At 44.5% G+C, this 25,858-nt stretch overlaps 1 protein-coding gene across 2 annotated transcripts in view; it reads right to left on the bottom strand.

Moving 5' to 3' along the window:
- SLC40A1 (solute carrier family 40 member 1) overlaps positions 1-25,858 on the bottom strand; it is a 353,113-nt gene that overhangs the window by 43,102 nt on the left and 284,153 nt on the right. For both annotated transcript variants that reach the window (XM_075317736.1, XM_075317735.1), the window contains exons 5-6: positions 24,150-24,276; positions 23,160-23,402 (exon numbers count right to left, since the gene is read on the bottom strand). In XM_075317736.1, the coding sequence (XP_075173851.1) occupies positions 23,160-23,402; positions 24,150-24,276 (370 nt within the window). The remainder of the gene's footprint in view (positions 1-23,159; positions 23,403-24,149; positions 24,277-25,858) is intronic.

The raw sequence follows: 25,858 nt of genomic DNA, 5'->3' as shown, positions 1-25,858 counted from the left end.
TAAGTAATGGCTTATTTTTTGCGTCTCAAGCTGACATTTTTAACTGTACCACTTTTGCACAGATGCTATGTTTTGATCGCCTGTTATTGCATTTAGCGCAAAATTTATGGCGACCAAAAAACGTAACTTTGGCATTTGGAATTTTTTTGCTGCTATGCCGTTTACCGATCAGATTAATTGATTTTATATTTTGATAGATTGGGCGTTTCTGAATGAGGTGATATCAAATGTGTGTATATTTTTTATTTTTTTAACCCTTTAATTTTCAATGAGGCGAAAGGGGGGTGATTTGAACTTTTAGGTTTTTGTATTTTTTTTAATTTTTTAAAACTTTTTTTAAACTTTTTTTTATTTTACTAGGTCCCCTATGGGGCTATGTGGATCAGCACTCTGATCGCTCTACCATATCTGCTGATCACAGCTACACAGCTGTGAACACCAGATATGCACATTTCCTGTCTCACCCAGCTCTCGTCTGTGTGAGACAGGAAGTGAGTCATGTGAGCTTATGGTAGTTACCCTGTGCTAGCATGACAACCACGTCACGTGACTTCCGGCATCGGCCGGTGAGTAAATGTTTACCGCGATCGCGATTATAATGGCGCTGTGACTTCTTCAAGCGCCATTAAAGGGGATAAAATGCATGGGTGGATAACGATTCCGCTCATGTCTGGCATGCACACGTCAGCTGTAAAAATCAACTGATATGTGCGCCGATCGCTGCGAGCAGCAGACTACGGGCATTAACACTATGACCGCTAGGATGTAAGATTACTGCCTGCGGTAGTTAAGGGGTTAAAAAGAAAAGTAAAAATAAAAACATATTTGGTATCACCAGAATCCATGAAAGTCTGATTTACCAAAATAGAGAATTATTTAAGCCCTTATGAAGGCCATTAAGAGAACAAAAGAATGCCAAAATAGTTTTTTTTTGTTAACTTACATCCTTTAAAGGGAATCTGTCACCAGGTTTTTGCCACCTAATCTGAGATCAGCATAATATAGGTGCATAGCTCCTGATTCCAGCGGTATGTCCTTACTGAGCTGATTAGTTTTTTTTTTGGTTTTTTTTTTATAAAATCACTATTTAATCAGCAGTAATTATCATTACAGGACTACTTGGCATGCTGCCTGGTAGTCCAGCATATTCATGAGCTCTGTATCACTGCTAGATCTGCAGCAGAGAAAACATTAATTTTATCAAAATGACAGAAAACAGCTCAGTAAGTGACACATCACTGGAATCAGGGTCTCGGTCTCTACATTATGCTGCTCCTAGATGGGGAGCAAAAACCTGGTGACGGATTCCCTTTAAAAAATGCAACAAAAGGAAATTAAAATTCTTTTACCCCAACTTTGTATAATAAAAACTTCAGCTTATCACGCAAAAAACAAACCTTCACAGATGTCCATCAAAATGTTAAGGGTCTTGAAAAACAAAGATATAAAATAAAGTACTGTATTTTTAATTTTATAACTCGCACTGGATTGTAAGAAACACCCCAAATTTAAAGGAGGAAAATAGGAAAAAATTTTTAATGTTAAAATGAGAGTCAGTCTTATTATCCTAATGCGTCTTTTACTAGCTCACCAGGTGGGAGCGGCAGTGGTGAAGCGGCTCAGGAGGGTCACAGGATGCAGGGTCGGCGACGCTATGTGCTCAGAGGAGGGCGTGCTGCGGCTCAGGGGGGTCATTGAAAAAAGGGTCAGCAATACTGCAGGCTCGGGGGTGTCGCAACGGGCGTCACTGCTCTGCTGGCTGGCTGCGGGCTTCATTGAATCACTGGTGGTTGACGCAATGGACTTGAAAAAAATGGTCGCGGAGACTGCGCATGCTCAGATTGATGCGATGGACTTCAAGAAAATGGCCACGAAGGTCAATCTGCACATGCGCCGCCACTGTGGCCATTTTCTTGGAGTCCATCACGTCAACCACCGGTGATTCAATAAAGCCCACAGCCAGCCAGCCAGCAGATCAATGGTGCCCGCAGTATCGCCAACTTTCCATCCTGTGACCCACCTAAGTGGCTCCACTGCAGTGAAACCCCCTCCTCCGAGCCCTCAATATCACCGACCCTGCCCTGTGTATCTGGAAAATACGGTATACTTTTTTTTTTAACAAAACTTCAGTCTTTAGCATCACTGATGTGGCAATGACCTGATGACCTTGACAATTATGTTTCAATATAATTTTTACAGCACAATAAACACCATAAAACAAAGTCCAAAAACTGCTGGAATTGCATTTTTTTTCCTTTCGTAATTTTTTTACCCTTTTTTCAGTACATTGCATGGCAAAATGAATGATATCATTCAAAATGACAGCTTGTCCCACACAAAACAAACCCTTGTAAGTCAATGTGGAAGGAAAAATAATACAAATTGATGGCTCTTGGAAGAAGGTGAGGAAAAAAATAAAAGTTAAACTGGTTGTTAAAGGGGTTATCCGGCTTAACCCCTCAGTGACGGAGCTAATTTTCACCTTAATGACCAGACCAAATTTTGCAATTCTGACCAGTGTCACTTCATGAGGTTATAACTCTGGAACGCTTCAACGGATCCCGGTGATTCTGATATTGTTTTTTCGTGACATATTGGACTTCATGTTAGTTCAAAATTTTGGACAATATTTTTTGCATTTATTTATAAAAAAAATGAATTTTGGCAAAAATTTTGAAAAATTTGCAATTTTTAACTCTTGAATTTTTATACCGTTAAACCAGAGATTTCTGTGACACAAAATAGTTAATAAATAACATTTCCTACTTGTCTACTTTACATAAGCGCAATTTTGGAGACAAAAATTTCTTTTGTTAGGAAGTTAGAAGAGTGCAAAGTTTATGAGCAATTTCTCATTTTTACATCAAAATTTACAAAACTATTTTCTAGGGACCACATCACATTTGAAGTGACTTTGAGAGGCCTAGGTGACAGAAAATACCCAAAAGTGACCCCATTCTAAAACCTGCACCCCCCAAACTACTCAAAACCATATCCGAGAAGTTTATTAACCCTTCAAGTGCATCACAGGAACTAAAGCAATGTGGAATGAAAAAAAGCAAAAAATAAAATTTTACCTAAAAATGTTGCTTTACTTCAAATTTATTCACATTTAGAAGAAATAACACAACAAAATGGACCCCAAAACTTGTTACCCACTTTCTTATGAGCGTGCTGATACCCCACATGTGGTCAGAAACCTCTATTTTGATAAATGGGAGGGCTCAGAATAGAAGGAGCAATATTTGAATTTTGGAAAGCAAATTTAGCTGAAATAGATTGCGGGCACCATGTTGCATTTACAGGTCCGCTAAGGTACCTAAAGAGCAGAAACTCCTCATAAGTGATGCCATTTTGGAAACTGGGCGTCTATCTAGGGGTATAGTGAGCATTTTGGACCAACAGGTACTTCACAGATTTTGAAAACATTACGTTGTCATATTGCAAATTTTCATTTTTTTTCTCAAAAATGTTGTTTTAGCATCAATTTTCTCACTTTTTCAAGAGGTAATTCCAAAAATTGGACCCAACATTTGTTACCCATTTTCTTATGAGCATGGGGATACCTCACATGTGGACACAAACCTTTGTTTGGGCAATTGGAAGGGCTTGGAATGGAAGGAGCAATATTTGAATTTTGGAAAGGAGATTTGGCTGAAAAAGATTGCGGGCACCATGTCGCATTTGTAGAGCCCCTAAGGTGCGTAAATAGCAGAAACCCCCACAAGTGACCCCATTTTGGAAACTAGGCCCCTCAAGGAATTTATCTAGATGTTTGGTGAGTACCCTGAACCCCCAGGTGCTTCACAGAATTTTATAACGTTGAGCCATGAAAATAAAAAATAAAATTTTACCACAAACTCGTTACTTCAACCAGGTAGCTTTTTTTCTCCCAAGCGTAAAAGGAAAAAAATCACCATGAAATTTATTGTGCAATTTCTCCTGAGTTTGGCAATACCTTATATGTGGTGGAAATCAACAGTTTGGGCGCACGGCAGGGCTCGGAAGGGAAGGAGTGCCATTTGACTGCAAAATTGGCTGGAATCCATAGCGGACGCCTTGTTGCGTTTAGAGAGCCCCTCAGGTGCCTATACAATGAAGCTCCCCAACATGTGGCCTTATTTTGAAAAATAGACCCCTCAAGGAATTTATCTAGATGTTTGGTGAGTACCCTGAACCCCTGGGGTGCTTCACAGAATTTTATAACATTGAGCCATGAAAATAAGAAAAAAAAAGTTACCACAAAATTGTTACTTCAACCAGGTAGCTCTTTTTTCACAGACGTAATAGGAAAAAAATGCACCATAAAATGTATTGTGCAATTTCTCCTGAGTACACCGATATCTCATATGTGGTGGAAATCAACTGTTTGGGTGCACGGCAGGGCTCGGAAGGAAAGGAGCGCTATTTGACTTCAAAATTGGCAGGAATCATTAGTGAACGCCATGTTGCGTTTGGAGACCCCATGAGGTACCTAAACAGTGGAGCTCCCCCACAAGTAACCCCATTCTGGAAACTAGACCTCTCAAGAATTTAATCTAGGGGTATAGTGTGCATTTTGATCCCACAGGTACTTCATACAATTTGATAGCCTTAAGCCTGCTTTACACACTTCAATAGATCTTTCAATCCGTCGTCGGGGTCAAGTTGTAAGTGACGCACATCCGGCATCGTTCGTGATGTATTTGCGTGTGAAACCTAAATGCGATCGATATTGAACGAAAATACGGTGATCGCATACACGTCGTTTATTCCTCATACATTGGACGTTTGGTAGTACGAAACTAGTCAATTGTAACGTGTGACATCCATCATACGATTTTGATGTCTGAGGCTATGTGCGCAGGTGTGTGCTCTGCACCGCAGCTTAAAAAAGGTCTGCTTCAGAGCGCAGCTGAAAAGCTGCGTTCTGAAGCGCCTCACAATGTCTGTCATGCACTAATCTCTGTCAGTCCGTCACTATCTCTGTCCCTCTCTCTCTGTCCATGTCAGTCTATCCCTCTTACCCCCTCTCTCATATACTCACCGATCCCCGGCGCGGCTCTGCACGGCATTCACACTGCTCCGGCGGCTTTTACTGTTTTGAAAAAACTGGCCGCCCATTAAACAATCTCGTATTCCCTGCTTACCCCGCCCACCGGCGCCTATGATTGGTTACAGTGAGACACGCCCCCCACGCTGAGTGACAGGTGTCACACTGCACCCAATCACAGCAGCCGATGGGCGTGTCTATACTGTGTAGTGAAATAAATAATTAAATAATTAAAAAAAACGGCGTGCGGTTCCCCCCATTTTTAAAACCAGCCAGATAAAGCCATACGGCTGAAGGCTGGTATTCTCAGGATGGGGAGCTCCACGTTATGGGGAGCCCCCCAGCCTAACAATATCAGCCAACAGCCGCCCAGAATTGCCGCATACATTATATGCGACAGTTCTGGGACAGTACCCGGCTCTTCCCGATTTACCCTGGTGCGTTGGCAAATCGGGGTAATAAGGAGTTATTGGCAGCCCATAGCTGCCAATAAGTCCTAGATTAATCATGTCAGGCGTCTATGAGACACCTTCCATGATTAATCTGTAAATTACAGTAAATAAACACACGCCCGAAAAAATCCTTTATTGGAAATAAAAAACACACACACATTCCCTGGTTCACCACTTTAATCAGCCCCAAAAAGCCCTCCATGTCCGGCGTAATCCAGGATGGTCCAGCGTCGCATCCAGCGCTGCTGCATGGAGGTGACCGGAGCTGCAGCAGACACAGCCGCTCCGGTCACCTCCACACAGCTAATGAAGACAGCCGCGCGATCAGCTGATCTGTCACTGAGGTTACCCGGCGGCCACCGCTGGATCCAGTGACAGCGGGTAACCTCAGTGACAGATCAGCTGATCGCGCGGCTGTCTTCATTAGCTGCGTGGAGGTGACCGGAGCGGCTGTGTCTGCTGCAGCTCCGGTCACCTCCATGCAGCAGCGCTGGATGCGACGCTGGACCATCCTGGAGTACGCCGGACATGGAGGGCTTTTTGGGGCTGATTAAAGTGGTGAACCAGGGAATGTGTTTGTGTTTTTTATTTCTAATAAAGGATTTTTCGGGTGTGTGTGTTTATTTACTGTAATTTACAGATTAATCATGGAAGGTGTCTCATAGACGCCTGACATGATTAATCTAGGAGTTATTGGCAGCTATGGGCTGCCAATAACTCCTTATTACCCCGATTTGCCAACGCTCCAGGGTAAATCGGGAAGAGCCGGGTACTGTCCCAGAACTGTCGCATCTAATGTATGCGGCAATTCTGGGCGGCTGTTGGCTGATATTGTTAAGCTGGGGGGCTCCCCATAACGTGGAGCTCCCCATCCTGAGAATACCAGCCTTCAGCCGTATGGCTTTATCTGGCTGGCATTAAAATTGGGGGGGACCGCACGCCGTTTTTTTTAATTATTTAATTATTTATTTCACTACACAGTATAGACACGCCCACCGGCTGCTGTGATTGGGTGCAGTGTGACACCTGTCACTCAGCGTGGGGGGCGTGTCTCACTGTAACCAATCATAGGCGCCGGTGGGCGGGGTAAGCAGGGAATACGAGATTGTTTAATGGGCGGCCGGCTTTTTCAAAACAGTAAAAGCCGCCGGAGCAGTGTGAATGCCGTGCAGCGCCGTGGATCGGGGATCGGTGAGTATATGAGAGAGGGCTGCTCAATTCAGTTACTCAGGAGTTTAGCGGTCACCGGTGAGTCCTTCACTGGTGACCGCTAATCAGGACGCGACAAAGACAGAGCCGCAGCATGACAATGAAGTCGGGTGAGGTTCACCCTAGTTCATTCTGACAGTGCGGCTCTGTCTGTGTCTGCTGTCATCTGCCATTCACCGCTGCTACATGGCTGTCTGTGTCTGCTGTCAGCGGCCATGTAGCAGAGCTGAATGGCAGATGACATAGTAAAAACGCATCCCTACACATTACACACGCTTGTCAAGTCAATAAATAAAAAAAAAAGGGTGCCCAATGCATACGTCACAGAACACATGATCTAAAGGATCGCACACAAAATTGATCAATTTAACATAGGCTACTAACGCACGTGTGACAGCAAATGAACGACCTACGTGCAATCTCATTACATCGCATATGCAACCTGGGCGTGTCACATCGCATACGAGATCGCATACCTAATTGTAAGGTGTAAAGCTGGCTTTAGGTAGACATATTGAAATTTTTAATTTTTTTCAGAAAAATGTTGCTTTAGCACCAAATTCCTCCTTTTTTCAAGAGGAAATACCAAGAAATGGACCACACAGTTTGTTATGCAGTTTGTTATGAGCGCAGTGATACCCCATATGTGGCAAAAAAACCCCTTTGTTTGGACAAACAGTAAAGCTCAGAACGAAAGGAGCATGATTTGAATTTTGTAAAAGTTGAAATAAATTGTAGGGACTATGTCGCATTTGTAGAGCACCTGGGCCCTATACAGCAGAAACCCCCATAAGTGACCTCATTTTGGAAACTAGACCCTTCAAGCACTTTATTCGGGGGTATCGTGAGAATTTTGAATCTACAGGTACTTCACAAAAATGTTGCTGTAGCGCCAAATTTCTCACTTTTAGGCTACCTGCACACAATCCGACGACACTGTGTCTAGGATGCAGTGCCAGCCCTCCTGCGGAGATGTGCTGTCCACGGTAGAACGCAGCTGCCTGTGCATACAATCCGGGTTCGGGCTGCTGCGGACTTTATTCTCCCTCCGAAGAACACTTTAGTCTCTGCATCATAAATTGACATCCTGCTGCTCAGGAAGCCGCGCCACAGGTCAGTTTATGCTGCAGAAAAAAGAAATGATGTGGGCAGGAGATTTCTAAAAATCCTTCCTCTGTGCTTGTACTGCACAACACAGCGTTATGGACGCAGTGAAAACACTCTGCCTCCAAAATGCTGCAAATCCTGATTGTGGGCACATAGCCTAAAGAGCTAGGATGGGATGGATAGATGTCTAACACATATATAATGTCCCACCCCCTGCATATTCTAAGCTGGTGCCCGTTAGTGACTTTCATTGTGTTGTGCCTTGTATTTAGCCCAAATATAAACAATTAAAAAAAAACAACGTGGGGTCCCCCCCATTTTTGATAGCAAGCTAGGGTAAAGCAGACGGTTGCAGCTTGTAGACCACAGCTGGCAGCTTCACCTTGGCTGGTGATCCAATTTGGAGCTCACCTCAGGCTGTTTTTTATAATTATTTAGAAATAATAATAATAAAAAAAAAAAAAAGTGGGGTCCCCCTCAAATTGGATTACCAGCCATGGTAAAGCAGACAACTGTGGTCTGATATTATCAGGGTGGGAAGGGCCATGGTTATTTGGCCTTTCCCAGCCTAAAAATAGCAGGCCGCAGTCGCCCCAGAAGTGGCGCATCCATTAGACGTGCCAATCCTGGCGCTTCGCCCCAGCGCATCCTGTGCCCTGGTGCGGTGGCAAATGGGGTAATATACGGGGTTGATACCAGCTGTAATGTCACCTGGCATTAAGCCCTGGTGTTAATGATGTCACGGCATCTAAACAGATACCCAACATCACTAACCCAGTCAGTAATAGAAAAAAATAAAGACAAAAAAAAAATTTATTTGAAAAAATGCTCGCCAACACATTCCCTCTTTCACCAATTTATTGAAAATAAACAAATTCCGGTCGCTGTAATCTAGTTTGGAGGTCCCACACTGACTCTGGACCTTCTAGAATATGGGGCTACGCTCAGGAAACATATCCCCCATTTTCTGGAAGAGCAAGCTCTCCATGAGCAGTGTGGGTACAGTAATCTGAGAATACTGCACTCACACTGCCCCGGTCCAACCTAGGGCAGAGTGACTTGCAGTAACATCATTCCAGAATATGAGGGGCACGCTCAGAGAACATACCCCCCATTTTCTAGAACAGCAGGCCCTCGATGTGAGGAGTGTGGCTGCAGTTTACTGCACTCACACTCCCCCTGTCCACAGTACAGCAGCATGAGCAGCAGCGAGGTCAGTGTCAAGGAGCCAGCTGACAGTCGCTGTCTGCACATGCGCCGCCAGCTTTCCAGAAGGAGGCGGAGTGATCGCGGGGACCGGAGCAGCAGCCAGGTACCAGAGAAGACCGGGGGGCTGACGGGGGGTGACGGCGGGAGACCTGGCAGGACCTGGGGACGACTTTTCTGTCGCATGTGACGTGTCACATGCGACAGAAATGAGAGCAGGATGAATGCGGCCGAGCGCTACTGTGCGCGCCGCCATTTTGCATGCTCCGGAGGGGGGGTAAGGGGTGAGGGCTCTGGAGAACCGGAGGGGGCTCGGAGGACCAGAGAGCCTCCGGTGTACTGGAGGAGGGCTCAGGGGGAGGACATTTCCCTCCAATCTGAAATGTTTGATTATTTCAGATCAAAAGGAAATGAATGCTGAGCCGTCGGAGGCGGCAGTTTTCGGTGCGCTTTTGCGCCATTTTGACTGTTCCGAAGGGGAAGTAGGGGTGGGGGGGGACTCTCCGGTATCGGGGGCCTTGGGGGCATTAGGGTTTTATATTTCTTTCTCACCTGACATGCTTGATCACGTCAGATGAAAAAGATATCCGTTTTACCAGCCATTTCTTTTTTTTTATGTGATCGTCGGTATACGATGTATACCCGTGATCACATTATTGGGGTAAAAAAAAAAACACCCCGATTCATAATCTGGGGGGTCTCAGCTACCCCCGGTAGCTGAAACCCCCGAGATTTTCGGTCGCTGGGGGGCGCTACAGGCTTTTTTCGGACCGACGCTTTAAAGCGGCAGAACAGAATAAATACCCTGTTTTTCCGCTGCTTTAAGTCGTATGGCCATCGTTATGAGGTAATTTGCTTTTTTTATTATTACCCTATTGGGCTACATTGGGGCAGGTAAGTAGACAGTGAGCACTTACCTGCTCTGCTGTCAGCCCCTCTCCTCTCCCCAGGCTCAGAGCGATCATGTGACCGCTCCTGCCGTGATTTTGCTGCTTCCGGTCATTTCATGTCAACATGGGCAGGACCATGTTGACATGCAAATCTGGAACAGCATGTTGCCGCCCTGCTGGGCTGTACAATGCGTGGAGTCCCCGCCGTGGTGTCACCGCCAGCACCGAGCCCCCTGCTCAGAATCGCACATTCAAATATACCGGCATCACAGATCACAGATGCCGATATATTTGAAAGCACTGATGAGAGGGAGCGCAGCGCCGCTTCTCATCACTGCCCGTGCAGTCTGTGTCTGACAGTTCAGAACAGCGGTGACGTCACTACTGTGCTGATATGGCCAGAGCACAGCGTGCGAACGTGCAGGAGCGGCGGGGACCGAGGACGGGTGAGTTTGTATTTCCTACATGTGTTCCCTATGGGGGTAGGGGTGGTCGGTACACAGCGCCGTGTGTGCGTGCGGTGCAGAGCCATATGTTTGTGTGTGCGCGGTGCACAGCCATATGTGTGTGTGCGGTGCAGAGCCCTATGTGTGTATGCGGTGCAGAGTCCGATGTGTGTGTGTGCGCGGTGCAGAGCCCTGTGTATGTGTGTGGTGCAGAGCCATATGTGTGTGTGTGCGGTGCAGAGCCCTGTGTATGTGTGCAGTGCAGAGCCCTATGTGTGTGTGCGGTGCAGAGCCCTATGTGTGTGTGCGGTGCAGAGCCCTATGTGTGTGCGCGGTGCAGAGCCCTATGTGTGTGCAGTGCAGAGCCATATGTGTGTGTGTGGTGTGCAGAGCCATATGTGTGTGTGTGGTGTGCAGAGCCATATGTGTGTGTGTGGTGCAGAGCCATGTGTGTGTGCGGTGCAGAGCCATGTGTGTGTGTGCGGTGCAGAGCCATATGTGTGTGTGCGGTGCAGAGGCATATGTGTGTATATGGTGCAGAGCCATATGTGTCTGTGTGGTGTGCAGAGCCCTATGTGTGTGTGGTGCAGAGCCATATGTGTGTGTGTGGTGCAGAGCCATATGTGTGTGTGCGGTGCAGAGCGATATGTGTGTGTGCGGTGCAGAGCCCTATGTGTGTATGCAATGCAGAGTCCGATGTGTGTGTGTGTGTGTGTGCGCGCGGTGCAGAGCCCTGTGTGTGTGCAGTGCAAAATCCGATGTGTGTGTGATGCAGAGCCATATATGTGTGTGGGGAGCAGAGCCCGATGTGGGGCTGTTATTTGCAATGCTGTAGTAATAACAAGTCAGGTGCTGGGGCAGAATACTGACAGGGAATGTGTGTGCAGGGGGCGAGCAGGGGGCGGGGCTGGACACTGAGGCTGGGCGGTGCCAGCTCTGACTGGAAGGTTTAGCACAGGAAGTGGTCAGTTTGCTTGTGCTGAATGTAAACAAAGAGCTGCAGAGAATAAAGGAATAATTCAAGAGGAACAAAAGTTAGAAAACAAAAAATAACAATGTAGAGGTGTTTTATATGACAATACAGCACAGATTAGCTTAACAAAAATGTTTGAGTTTATGTCGGACAACTCCTTTAACAGGTTATTCCCAAAAAAACAATGTGGTCTACTAATTTATACATATACTTATTTATTTGTGCCATAATAACTTCTTTTTTAATCTGCCCCATTTTGGTGAAGTCACTCTTCAATAGATGCATCACTAGGCTCTGTTTAGCCCTTTAGTTGTGATCCTGGGTGGATTATGCGTAGGGCAGGCTCTCCTGCAAGCATAGCTCTCATCTGCCTCCACCTCTGAGGCTTGAATCACACTTGCAAGTGTAAAATCGGACCGAGTCTCATGATAGAAAGTAGCATGAGCTCTGTCCAAGTGTTGATCAGTGTGCAATGCAACAGCAATGCGATTCTCTGATTTTTCTCATGATTGTAGTCCATGTGCAATTCGTGTGTGATCTGTATAGGATCTGTTTTTGTTCTCAGCAACTATGTCATCTGCAATTCAGCTCTGCTACATGGCCGCTGACAGCAGACACAGACAGAGCCGCGCAATCAGAATGAAGTCTGATGAACTTCACCCGACTTCATTGTCATCCCGCAGCTCTGTCTGTGTGTCATGGCCTGATTTTCGGTCACCGGTTAAGGTCTCACCGGAGACTGCAAATCCCCTGAGTGACTGAAGTGAGCTGCGCTATCAGCGATGACGTCACTCAGGTTACCCGCGGCCAACGCAGAAGACCACCCGCTGAGTTCTGTGGCCGTGGGTAACCTGACTGACGTCATCGCTGATAGCGCAACTCACTTCAGTTGCTGCGGGGAGCTCACAGATAGCGGTCGTGGTCTGTGGCCACTTTCTGTGAGCTTCTGATGTAGCAGAGCTAAGAGCATCGTGGGACATATGTGGATTACGCAGGACCTGGAGGGGTATTTGGGGACTTGAATAAAGTGGTGAAAGAGAGTGGGGTTTTTTTGTCATTTATTTCAAATAAAGGATTTTTTGGTGTATGTCTTTATTTTCTTTATCTTACAGGTTAATCATGGAAGGTATCTCGGGGAGATGCCTGCCATGATTAACCTAGGACTTAGTGGCAGCTATGGGCTGCTGCCATTAACTCCTTATTACCTCGATTGTCACCGCACCAGGGCAATTCGGGATTAGCCGGGTACAGTCCCGGGACTGTCGCATCTAATGGATGCGGCAATTCTGGGCGGCTGCTGGCTGATATTGTTAGGATGGGGGGCTCCCCATAACGTGGCGCTCCCCATCCTGACAATACCAGCCTCCTGCCGTATGGCTTTACCCTGGCTGGTATCAAAATTGGGGGGAATCGCACGCCGTTTTTTTTAATTATTTATTTAATTTACTGCACGATATAGACCCGCCCACCGGCAGCTGTGATTGGTTGTAGTTAGACAGCTGTCACTCAACATCATAAGCGCCGATGGGCGGGGGAAGCAGTGAATACTAGATAGAATAATGAGCGGCTGGCTTTTTCAAAAGAGGAAAAGCCGCCGGAGCTTTGTGACAGCCATGCAGCGCCGTGCCGGTGATCGGTGAGTATTAGAGAGGAGGTGAGAGGGATAGATCGACAAAGAGAGAGAGAGACCGACGACAGGGAGACAGAGAGACCGACAGACAGAAATAGAGATTGTCCGACAACGACAGACCTCACTCATTTCCAGTGTTTTCTGCAACATGCGATAAGTGTATTTAGAAAAACGCTTGTCACTAGGATGGTGTGTGTGCCGTCTGTGTGACACCGTTTTTTTTCACGCACCCATAGACTTTCATTGGAGTGACTTGCACGTGAAACTCACCAAAACGCAGCATGCTGCCATTTTTTTTCTTATGGTCTTTCCCTCAGTCTCACTCCTGCCTGGCCAATGGAGTTCACCCTTATTTTTCCGGTGCCCCCACTCCTCGGCGGCTGGCCCTAAGTATGGCCCTTATAGTCCTAGATAGTAAAAATAGGGTTGCTTATTAGAAAAAAAAATTCCCTTTCATATTTTCAACAATAAGGTTTTACACTTATCTGTGAATTCCAAGGTGCCTAGAGAATGTTCAAAATTCTTATGTCATAATTTCCTTTAATAATTTCTGATCTCAATCTCAATCACCTCTCAAGAGTCTAAAGCAAAGTGATCCAGACACCCTTTTTAATCTTCATTGTATATGTATTTTTTGTTGTTTGTCATAGTGAGAATATTTTTAAAGAGATATAAATAAAAAGATAAATTTTAGTGTTATTTGAAATAAGCAGGTTTATTCTGACACAATACAAAGTTTGTTTACCCGCAAAAAAATCTTTTTCTGAGTTTTTTCTACTTATACATGTTAATACATTCTATTTTGTTAACAGCAGTTATTAACCCAGGCGAAGCCGGGTAGTACAGCTAGTGTTTAAATAAAGTTAGTTTCATTCACCAAAAAGGCACCAAAAAAAAAAAATTTGCAGAAACTGCAGCTGCCTTTTTTTCACTTTCATTGCTTCCAATGGTGAAAAAAAACCAGTAAAAATGCAGAGTATTAATATGCTGCTTCTTTCGAAAACGCAGCCAAAACGCAGCAGTTTGCCATTTCAGTTAAGAGAAAAAAAAAGTTTGTGTGTTCATGAGATTTCTGGAGGCTTTGATGGTAAAAATACATACTAATAAAAACCAGCTTTTTATTAGTATGTATTTGCATAAAACCAATAAAATAAAATTGCAAAAAACCTACATTCATGCAGCCTTTTTGGTGATTTTTTTTGCAGAGTTCTAGGGTGCGTTCACACTGAGTTCCTCTCCCCGTTCAGTGGCCCCGCAAAACTAGATTTGGACGTATGCACAGACGAGCCACTGACTATAATGATGCAGATGGAGTCACCATATGCTCTGTCGAGTACCATTTTTTGGGCATATACGCCTATTGGAGGCAGACACCCAGGCACAGTAGACATAACTCTAAATAACATCTCATATTACTACATGCCTCCTCCAACAAATTTTACAGTAAGTACTATTTTTCAGTAGGTAGTAATGATGAGCAAGCACTAAATGCCTCAGGTGTTTATTAAGCCCACTTTACACGTTGCAATTAGTTGTACAATCGCATTTGCGATGTGACACGCCCAGGTCGCATACGGGATCTATGAGATTTCACGTTGGTCGTTCATTTGCTGTCACACGAGCGTTAGTAGTCTATGTTAAATTGGTCAATTGTGTGTGCGATCCTTTAGATCATGTGTTCTGTGATGTATGCATTGGGCACCTTTTTTTTTTTTTTATTTATTGACTTGCCAAGCGTGTGTAATGCGTGTGTAATGTGGGATGCGTTTTTACTATGTCATCTGCCATTCAGCTCTGCTACATGGCCGCTAACAGCAGACACAGACAGCCATGTAGCAGAGCTGAATGGCAGATGACAGCAGACACAGACAGAGCCGCACTGTCAGAATGAACTCGGGTGAACTTCACCCGACTTCATTGTGATGCTGCGGCTCTGTCTGTGTCGCGTCCTGATTAGCGGTCACCAGTGAAGACTCACCGGTGACCGCTAATCTCCTGAGTAACTGAAGTTACCAGCCCTCTCTCATATACTCACCAATCCCCGATCCCCGGCGCTGCACGGCTTTCTCACTGCTCCGGCGGCTTTTACTGTTTTGAAAAAGCCGGCCGCCCATTAAACAATTTCGTATTCCCTGCTTTCCCCGCCCACCGGCGCCTATGATTGGTTACAGTGAGACACGCCCCCACTCTGAGTGACAGGTGTCACACTGCACCCAATCACAGCAGCCGGTGGGCGTGTCTATACTGTGTAGTGAAATAAATAATTAAATAATTAAAAAAAACGGCGTGCGGTTCCCCCCATTTTTAAAACCAGCCAGATAAAGCCATACGGCTGAAGGCTGGTATTCTCAGGATGGGGAGCTCCACGTTATGGGGAGCCCCCCACCCTAACAATATCAGCCAACAGCCGCCCAGAATTGCCGCATACATTAGATGCGACAGTTCTGGGACTGTACCCGGCTCTTCCCGATTTACCCTGGTGCGTTGGCAAATCGGGGTAATAAGGAGTTATTGGCAGCCCATAGCTGCCAATAAGTCCTAGATTAATCATGTCAGGCGTCTATGAGACACCCTCCATGATTAATCTGTAAGTTACAGTAAATAAACACACACCCGAAAAAATCCTTTATTAGAAATAAAAACACACACATATACCCTGGTTCACCACTTTAATCAGCCCCAAAAAGCCCTCCTTGTCCGGCGTAATACAGGATGATCCAGCGTCGCTTCCACCGCAGCTGCATGGAGGTGACCGGAGCCACAGCAGACACAGACGCTCCGGTCACCTCCATGCAGCAAATGAACACAGCCGCGCGATCAGCTGCTGTCACTGAGGTTACCCGCGGCCACCGCTGCATCCACCGGTGGCCGCGGGTAACCTCAGTGACAGCAGCTGATCGCACGGCTGTCTTCATTTGCTGCATGGAGGTGACCGGAGCGGCTGTGTCTGCTGCGGCTCCGGTCACCTCCATGCAGCTGCGGTGGAAGCGACGCTGGATCATCCTGGATTACGCCGGACAAGGAGGGCTTTTTGGGGCTGATTAAAGTGGTGAACCAGGGTATATGTGTGTGTTTTTATTTCTAATAAAGGATTTTTTCGGGTGTGTGTTTATTTACTGTAACTTACAGATTAATCATGGAGGGTGTCTCATAGACGCCTGACATGATTAATCTAGGACTTATTAGCAGCTATGGGCTGCCAATAACTCCTTATTACCCCGATTTGCCAACGCACCAGGGTAAATCGGGAAGAGCCGGGTACAGTCCCAGAACTGTCGCATCTAATGTATGCGGCAATTCTGGGCGGCTGTTGGCTGATATTGTTAGGGTGGGGGGGCTCCCCATAACGTGGAGCTCCCCATCCTGAGAATAGCAGCCTTCAGCCGTATGGCTTTATCTGGCTGGTTTTAAAAATGGGGGGAACCGCACGCCGTTTTTTTTAATTATTTAATTATTTATTTCACTACACAGTATAGACACGCCCACCGGCTGCTGTGATTGGGTGCAGTGTGACACCTGTCACTCAGAGTGGGGGCGTGTCTCACTGTAACCAATCATAGGCGCTGGTGGGCAGGGAAAGCAGGGAATAGGAGATTGTTTAATGGGCGGCCGGCTTTTTCAAAACAGTAAAAGCCGCCGGAGCAGTGTGAATGCCGTGCAGCGCCAGGGATCGGGGATCGGTGAGTATATGAGAGAGGGGGATAGACTGACATGGACAGAGAGTGAGGGACAGAGATAGTGACCGACTGACAGAGATTAGTGCATGACAGACATTGTGAGGCGCTTCAGAACGCAGCTTTTCAGCTGCGCTCTGAAGCAGACCTTTTTTACGCTGCGGTGCAGAGCGCACACCTGCGCACATAGCATCAGACAACAAAATCGTATGAGGGATGTCACACGTTACAATTGACTAGGTTCTTGCAACAAAACGCTCAATTCTAGAGAATGATACGATGTGTTTGCGATCAACGGTTTTGCGTTCAATCCTGATCGCATGTAGCTGTCACACGCAGATACGTCACAAACGATGCCGGATGTGCGTCACTTACAACTTGACCCCAACGACGGATTGTGAGATATATTGAAGCGTGTGTAGCGGGCTTTACTCAAATCGAGCAGTTCGGATGCTCTAACGGGTTCAACTTGAGTAACGAGTATAATAAAAGTCAATTAGTGATTGGCAGTTTGGCGCTCGGCCCACATACAGCCAGCCAAAAACAGAGCATTTCCAGGGGAGGGAGGGCAAGTTTTTTTTTTGTTTTTTTTTACATAAAGCATCAGGACAAACTTTTTTTTATTTGTGTTATAACGTTCACAACGCAATACTTGACCAAGCACCAAGAGAGCACTCATTAATAGATAGCATTCTTCGGGCATCTACTAAACCCAAATTCAGCATAAGGCTAGTGCCCCACTTTGCGTTCATCTACTTGCAGTTCTAAACGCACGTTTTGCCTTTTTCAGAAATTTAGCACTGAAAACGCATGTACATTTACCGCGTTTTAGATGCGTTTTCAGCGCTTTTTACATGCTTTTACACCTGCGTTTTGATAGATGCGTTTTGAACATCATGACACTGCTAAATAAAATTTAAATAGTCAAACTCAATGAAAAACATGGAAAAAAAGAAACAAATCTATATTTTTGTGAAAAATAATGAAAATAGATTAATTTAATGAAATTATAGCGGTAATATAATATTTAATGGAAAAATAGCAAGAATTTATTAACCCCATTACGACCGCGTTACGTTTTAAAACGGCACCAAAAAAGGGTCCTTATTCCTTTCTGCCGTTTTAAAACGACGGGCAGAAAAAAGTGCATAGCGCCCCCCAGCGTCAGAAAATCTCCGGGGTTTCAGCTACCGGGGGTAGCTGAGACCCTGGAGATCATGATTCGGGCTGGTTTTTCCGGTCCCCAGTCACGTGATGACCGGTATACACCGTATACCGATCATCAAGTTATAGTAAATGACCGCGCCGGTAAAAAATGATTTATCTCCCATCTGGCATGATCAAACATGTCAGATGGGAGATAAATCTCTTTCTCGGTTCCCTCCGGTCCCCCGGTGTCCCCAAAGTGCCCCCCCGACCCCCAACCCCCTCCAGAAAATCCAAGATGGGCGCGCGCACCGGCGAGCACAGCAGCGCGCCGGCCACATTCACACTGTTCCTATGGTTTCTGTCGTATGTGCCATAACACATGCGACAGAAACCTGCTCCCCAGGCCCTGCCAAGTCACCCCCTATCCCCACCCCGGTGTTCCCCGGTGTCCTACATACCTGTCGGAGCGCTGATCCCCAGCGGCCCCCCTCCTCCGGCTCCTTCACAGCAGACGCCGATCACATGTGCCGAGCAGCTGACAGCTTCCTGTGTTCAGGACGCTGGCTGCTGCTGCTGCTTGGCACTCTGCAGCTGTGACCCAGGGAGGGTGGGTGCAGATTCTTTGCACCCACTCTCCTCAAATGGAGGGTCCTCACATCTAGAAGGTCCAGAGTCGACGTGGGACGTCCAAATGGATTACAGCGGATTTTTTTTTTCTTTTCAATAAATTGGCTAATCAGGGAATGTTTTGGGGAGTGTTTTTTCAAATAATTTTTTTTTGTTGTCAATTTTTTTTTTTATTACTGTCAATTAGTTATGTCGGGTATCTGATAGACGCCGTGACATAAATAATTGCTGGGCTTGATGCCAGGTGACATTACACATCTGGTATCAACCCCATTTATTACCCCGTTTGCCAACGCACCAGGGCGTGGGATGAGCTGGGGCGAAGCGCCAGAATTGGCGCATCTAATGGATGCGCCATTTCTGGGGCGGCTGCGGCCTGCTATTTTTAGACTGGGAAGAGTCCAATAACCATGGCTCTTCCCATCCTGAGAATACCAGACCCCAGCTGTCAGCTTCACCTTGGCTGGTGATCTAATTTGGGGGGACCCCACGTTTGTTTTGTTTTTTTTAATTTTTTTTTTTAATTATTTATAAATAAATTAACAGCTTGGGGAGCCCTCCAAATTGATCACCAGACAAGATGAAGCTGTCAGCTGTGGTTTGCAGGCTACAGCTGTCTGCTTTACCCTAGCTGGCTATCAAAAATAGGGGGGACTCCACGTCATTTATTTTAATTATTTTTTTTTCTTTTGGGCTAAATACAAGGCTAGGCACCCTTTAGTGTCACATGAAAGGCACTAAAGGGCGCCAGCTTAGAATCTGCAGAGGGGGGTGGACATTATATATATGTTTGACATCTATCCATTCATCCATTGTAGCATTTTACGCTGTGTGCCCACAATCAGGGTTTGCAGCGTTTTGGGCGCAGAGTGTTTTCCCTGCGTCCATAACGCTGCGTTGTGCAGTAGAAGCACAGTGGAAGGATTTTTAGAAATCCCGTGCCCACTGTGTTTCTTTTCTCTGCAGCATAAACCGACCTGTGGCGCAGCTTCCCGAGCCTCAGCATGTCAATTTATGCTGCGGAGATGAGTGTTTTCTGCAGGTAGAATAGAGCTAAAGTCCACAGCAGCCTGAACCCAAATCGTGGGCATGGGCAGCTGCGTTCTCCCGTGGACAACACTCACATCTCTGCAGGAAGGCTGACACTGTGTACTAGCAACATTTTTGTGAAGTACCTGTGGATTCAAAATGCTTACTATACTCCTGAATAAAATCCTTGAGGGGTCTAGTTTCCAAAATGAGGTCACTTGTGGGGGGTTTCTGATGTATAGGTACCCAAGGGACCCTGCTAATGTGACATCGTGCGCGCAATTTACTTCAACTTTTCCAAAATCAAATGGTGCTCCTTCCATTCCAAGCCCTCCCATTTATCCAAACAAAGGTTTTTGGCCACATGTGGGGTATCCCTGCGCTCACAAGAAATTAGATAACCTGTGGAGTACACGTTTTGTTGTTGCCTCTTGAAAAAGTGAGAAATGTGTCGCTAAATCAACATTTTTGTGAAAAAAATGAAAATTTCAATATGGCAACCTAAGCTTATCAAATTCTGTGAAGTATTCGTGGATTCAAAATGCTCAATATACACCTCGATAAAAGCCTTGAGGTGTCTTGTTTCCAGAATGGGGTCACTTGTGGGGGACCTCCACTGTTTAGGCACCTTAGGGGCTTTCCAAATGTGACATAGCGTCCGCTAATTATTCCAGCCAATTGTTCAGTCAAATGGCACTTTTTCCCTTCCGAGCCCTGCTGTGCACCCAAACAGTTGATTTCCACCACACATAAGGTATCAGCATACTCAGGAGAAATTGCACAATAAATGTTATGCTGATAGTTTTCCGTGTACTCTTGTTAAAAAAAAGCTATCTGGTTGAAGTAACAATTTTGTGGTAAAAATATATTTTTTTTATTTTCACAGCTCAACATTATAAACTTTTGTGAAGCACCTGGGGGTTCAGGGTACTCGCCAAAAATCTAGATAAATTCCTTGTGGGGTCTATTTTCCAGAATGGGGTCACTTGTGGGGGACCTCCACTGCTTAGGCACCTCAGGGGCTCTCCTAATGCAACATGGCGTCCGCTATTGATTCCAGCCAATTTTGCAGTCAAGTTGCACTCCTTCTCTTCCGAGCCCTGCAGTGTGCCCAAACAGTTGATTTCCACCACGTACAAGATATCACCAAACTCAGGAGAAATTGCGCAATAAATTTCATGGTGATTTTTTTCCTGTTACCCTTGTGAAAAAAAAGCTACCTGGTTGAAGTAACAATTTTATGGTAAAATTTTATTTTTTATTTTCATGGCTCAACATTATAAACTTCTGTAAAGCACCTGGAGGTTCAGGGTACTCACCAAACATCTAGATAAATTCCTTGAGGGGTCTAGTTTCCAATATGGGGTCACTTGTGGTGGTTTTTTGCTGTTTGCATACCTTAGGGGTCCTCCAAATGCGACATGGTGCCCGAAATCTTTTTCAGCCAAATTTCCTTTCCAAAATTCAAATATTGCTCCTTCCGTTCCAAGCCCTCCCAAGTCTCCAAACAAAGGTTTCAGACCACAAGTGGGGTATCACCGCGCTCATAAAAAAGTGGGTAACAAACATTGGGGTGAAATTTTTGGAATTACCTCTTGAAAAAATTGATGCTAAAGCAACATTTTTGAGAAAAAAATGAAAATTTTCAATGTGACAATGTAACGTTATCAAAATCTGTGAAGTACCTGTGGATCCAAAATGCTCACTATACCCTTAGATAGAAGCCTTGAGGGGTCTACTTTCCAAAATGGCATCACTTGTGAGGGGTTTCTTCTGTTTAGGTACCTTAGCGGACCTGTAAATGCAACATGGTGCCCGCAATCTATTTCAGCCAAATTTGCTTTCCAAAATTCAAATATTGCTGCTCCTGTTCCGAGCCCTCCCATTTGTCCAAACAAAGGTTTCTGACCACATGTGGGATGTTGGCGCATTCATAAGAAAGTGGGTAACAAGTTTTGGGGTTCATTTTGTTGTGTTATTTCTTCTAAAAGTGAATAAATTTGGGGTAGAGCAACATTTTAGGTAAAATTTTATTTTTTGCTTTTTTTCATTCCACTTTGCTTTAGTTCCTGTGAAGCACCTGAAGGGTTAATAAACTTCTTGGATGTGGTTTTGAGTACTTTGAGGGGTGCTGTTTTGAGAAAGGTGTCACTTTTAGGTATTTTCTGTCACTTAGGCCTCTCAAAGTCACTTTAAATGTGATGTGGTCCCTAAAAAAATGGTTTTGTGAATTTTGTTGAAAAAATGGGAAATTGCAGATGAACTTTGACCCCTTCTAACTTCCTAACCCCAAAACATTTTGTTTCAGAAATTGCGCTAATGTAAAGTAGACATGTGGGAAATGGTATTTATTAACTGTTTTGTGTGACATAACTCTCTGGGTTAAGGGCATAAAAATTAAAAGTTTGAAAATTGCAAAATTTTCAAAATTTTCATCAAATTTCCGATTTTTTCACAAACAAAAGCAAAAAATATCGTTCTAAATTTATAACTATCATGAAGTACAATATGTCACGAAAAAACAATGTCAGAATCACCGGGATCCGTTGAAGCGTTCCAGAGTTATAACCTCATAAAGTGACACTGGTCAGAATTGCAAAAAATGGCCTGGGCATTAAGGACAAAACTGGCTCCGTCCTTAAGGGGTTAAAATTCTTATTTTTAATTGTCGGACTATGTGTGTGTGTAAAGGGACATATGAAATCATTATTTTGATGTCCAAAAAGCATGCGTTTTTGAAGTCCAAAACGCATGTTTTCTGCACTGGAAAAGCAGGTAAAACACAGGAATTTGCTGGAATCTTGGTTTTTGCCGTTCCTCATAGACTTCAATGTTAGCAAAACGCACCCAAAATGGCAAAAACAATTGACATGTTGCTTCTTTGAACGCATGGTTTTTACCACAAAATATGCAAATTAAACGCAGCGTTTTAAAACGCAAAGTGGGGTCTAGAAATCCCCATTTTCCATAGACTTTGCTGGGAAATCAAAACGCATGCCTTTTGGCATGAAAAAGGTGCTTCTCAAAACGGACCTAAAAAGCACCAAAAACGCAGGTGGAAACGCAAAGTGGGGCCCTAGCCTAAAGCGGGCTTTACACGCTGCGACATCGCTAATGCGGAGTCGTTGGGGTCACGGATTTTGTGACGCACATCCGGCCGCATTAGCGATGCCGTTGCGTGTGACACCGATAAGCGATTTTGCATCATTGCAAAACCGTGCAAAATCGCTAATCGGCGATACGGGGGTCCATTCTCAATTATCGTTACTGCAGCAGTAACGAAGTTGTTCCTCGTTCCTGCGGCAGCACACATCGCTCCGTGTGACGCCGCAGGAGCGAGGAAGCTCTCCCTACCTGCCTCCCGGCCGCTATGAGGAAGGAAGGAGGTGGGCGGGATGTTACGTCCCGCTCATCTCCGCCCCTCCGCTTCTATTGGGCGGCGGTTCAGTGACGCTTCAGTGACGTCGCTGTGACGCCGCACGGACCGCCCCCTTAGAAAGGAGGCGGTTCGCCCATCACAGCGACGTCGCCGGACAGGTAAGTATGTATGACGGCTGTTGTGCGGCACGGGCAGCGATTTGCCCGTGTCGCGCAACAGATGGGGGTGGGTACCCACACTAGCGATATCGGGACCGATATCGCAGTGTGTAAAGTAGCCTTAAGACTTCGATTTATTACTTCAGAGAAATTATTTCTACTTTTTTTGATATACAAAACCAATATATTATCTATTACCTTTTATATTTAATTGTTTCAATTCCTGATCATTATCTTTTAGGCAAGATTTAATAGCCAAGGCTGGTGTCTTTTGGTAAACTTTCCAAAGGAGAAAATATTCTACACACATTGACATCAAGTTCCAACCAGCAATGAATCCACATCCTATGACAGGTGAACCAAAGGTCATTATCTGTCCTACCGCCAATGGAGCCAATATGTTTGTTAGTTGATCGATTCGTCTCACTGTTGCATTCATGTCTGTCATTAAAACATTAAAAAAAGAGAATAACTTTATCTCAATAAGGCTAAACAAAAATGTTTGCATAAAGTTAATTTTTTTTTTACATAACTACTAATATATTTAATATTAGAGATGTTTGTTCTTCTGCTAGGTCAGCAGTCCTTGACCTCTAGATGCTAGAATGATGACATCATGACAACCTAGCTAATCAAAAGTCACACTGGGAATATGTCATTGACATATGAGCTCAGCGGCAGCAGGAGCTCCTACATCACTGAATTGATTTATGATGACACACTTGCTCCTGTGATAACACAAGCAAGGAAATGTTTTAACTCATAGAAATAATCATCTGCATCCCATGTGCCCCTATTTATATACTATTTTGCTCCTTCCCTGGCCAAGAGCTGTTTTATGTTCAGACCATGTCCCTGTATGGTCAGACACAGCAATTACACAGTACATAGCAGGGGCACAGCCATAAGATTATCTCAGCACAGGAACATTATTATTAACATTCAATTGTGGAACCTATTATTATTCCAAGATCTATTAATTAAAATGTACTTTGTTCATGGGACAACCTCTTTAATGCTGCCTGAACCATGGACTGTGACTCTAAAACACGGACATGTTGCTTGGTTATGACACATATTTTCCCTATATTTAGGCTGCCTGTTTTTGCCTGCCAGGTTCAATTTAGATTGTATGTTACCTTGTTTTTTTATATTTTATGAACATATTTAAGTAGTATTAAATCTTACCTGCTAATTTGCTCCTGTCATCTCCAGCAACAACAACAATCCAGTCCCTCTGTATTGTGATGGCTGTAGCTGTGCTGGCCAGATTTGCAATGTTTGCTATAGTAATAACCAGGATGTAGCAGAGGGTCTGTATTATAAAGAGTCAGATGTCACTTAATTATAACTATAAATAACCTTATTGCATTAAGCCAAGTGAGACTTATAGATTTTGTGAAAAGAAAAAGGACAAAATTCAACACAACTCTAAAATACTCTAAAATATAACTTTTTAAAGAGAAAACTGCCTCTCATTGAAGAGACATGGGGACTCGATTGACCAAGACTAGCATGCTGGAGTCAGTGGCTCCTAATTCAAGAATGAGGTGTGTCACACGAGTGTTGTGTACCTCTATCTGCTTCTCACACCTCGTCATAAATTTGATGAGTCCCGTCCCTCGTCAAATCCACCTATTTTGTCGAAGCTGGTAATAACTGGTGAAAAGAAACTGCAAAGTCCCAAAATGTAGCTTTTAGATGAGCCTAAATTTTGCAACATTTCAATGCTTTTATACCAGAATCCTAGCATGAAAGCTTTAATAAATCAGGCTCATAGTGTATGGACACCTTTTTAAAAGCAATGCTTAAAAACCCCTTTACCCCCGGCCAATTTTCCATTTTCCTTTTTTTTTACTTTTCGCTCCCCTTCTTCCGAGAGCCGTAAATGTTTTATTTTTCAGTCAATTGTGCCATGTAAGGGCTTGCTTGTTGCAGAATGAGTTGTACTTTTAAATGAAACCATGAGTTTTACCATATAGTGTACTGGAAAATGGCAAAAAAATTCCAAGTGTGAAAAAAATTGCAAAAAAAGTGCAATTGCACGATTGTTTTTCAGATATTTTATTCACTGTGTTCACTATATGGTAAAACTGATGTGACAGTGTGATGCCTCAGGTCAGTGCGAGTTCGTAGACATTTATTGTTTTACTTTTATTGAAGGGGTTACAAAACAAATCAGACGTTTGTCCAAAAAAAGTGGCAAACCTTTTGCGCCATTTTCCATGACCTGTAGCATTCTAATTTTTCGTGATCTATGGCTCAGTGATAATTTATTTTTACTGTCTCGAGCTGACGTTTTTAATGGCACTATTTATACGCAGATGCTATGTTTTGAACACCTCTTATTGCATTTTGTGCAAAATTTGTGGCGACCGAAAAACTTAATTTTGGCGTTTGGAATTTTTTTGCCGCTACGCCATTTACTGATCAGATTAATTGATTTCATATTTTGATAGATTGGGCATTTCTGAACGCGGCAATACCAAAAGTGTGTCTATTTTTTAACCCTTTAATCTTCAATGGGGCAAATTGGGGTGATTTAAACTTTTAGGTTTTTTTTATTTTTTTTTAAAAACTTATTTTTTTATTTTATTTTACTAGTCCTCCTAGGAGACTATAAGGATCAGCAGTCTGATCGCTCTTCGATTTCTGTTGATCACAGCTACACAGCTGAGACCAGCAGATATGCTCTTTTCCTGACTCAGACAGCACTCGGCAGGGTGAAACAAGATGTGAGCCATGATAGCTACAGGAGTCATCACATAACCCTGTGCTACCATCGGCTCCATGTGATCACATCACATGACTTCCGATAGCAGCCAGTGAGTAAAGTTTCACCGCGTTCACCATTAAAATGGTGCTGTCACATTTTGACAGCGCCATTTAAGGTGTTA

This window comes from Anomaloglossus baeobatrachus, chromosome 7 (genome assembly GCF_048569485.1).
Source record: "Anomaloglossus baeobatrachus isolate aAnoBae1 chromosome 7, aAnoBae1.hap1, whole genome shotgun sequence".
Lineage (NCBI taxonomy): Eukaryota > Metazoa > Chordata > Amphibia > Anura > Aromobatidae > Anomaloglossus > Anomaloglossus baeobatrachus.
Note: the sequence above shows the minus strand (reverse complement) of the source record. Positions and strands in the feature narration are given on the sequence as shown.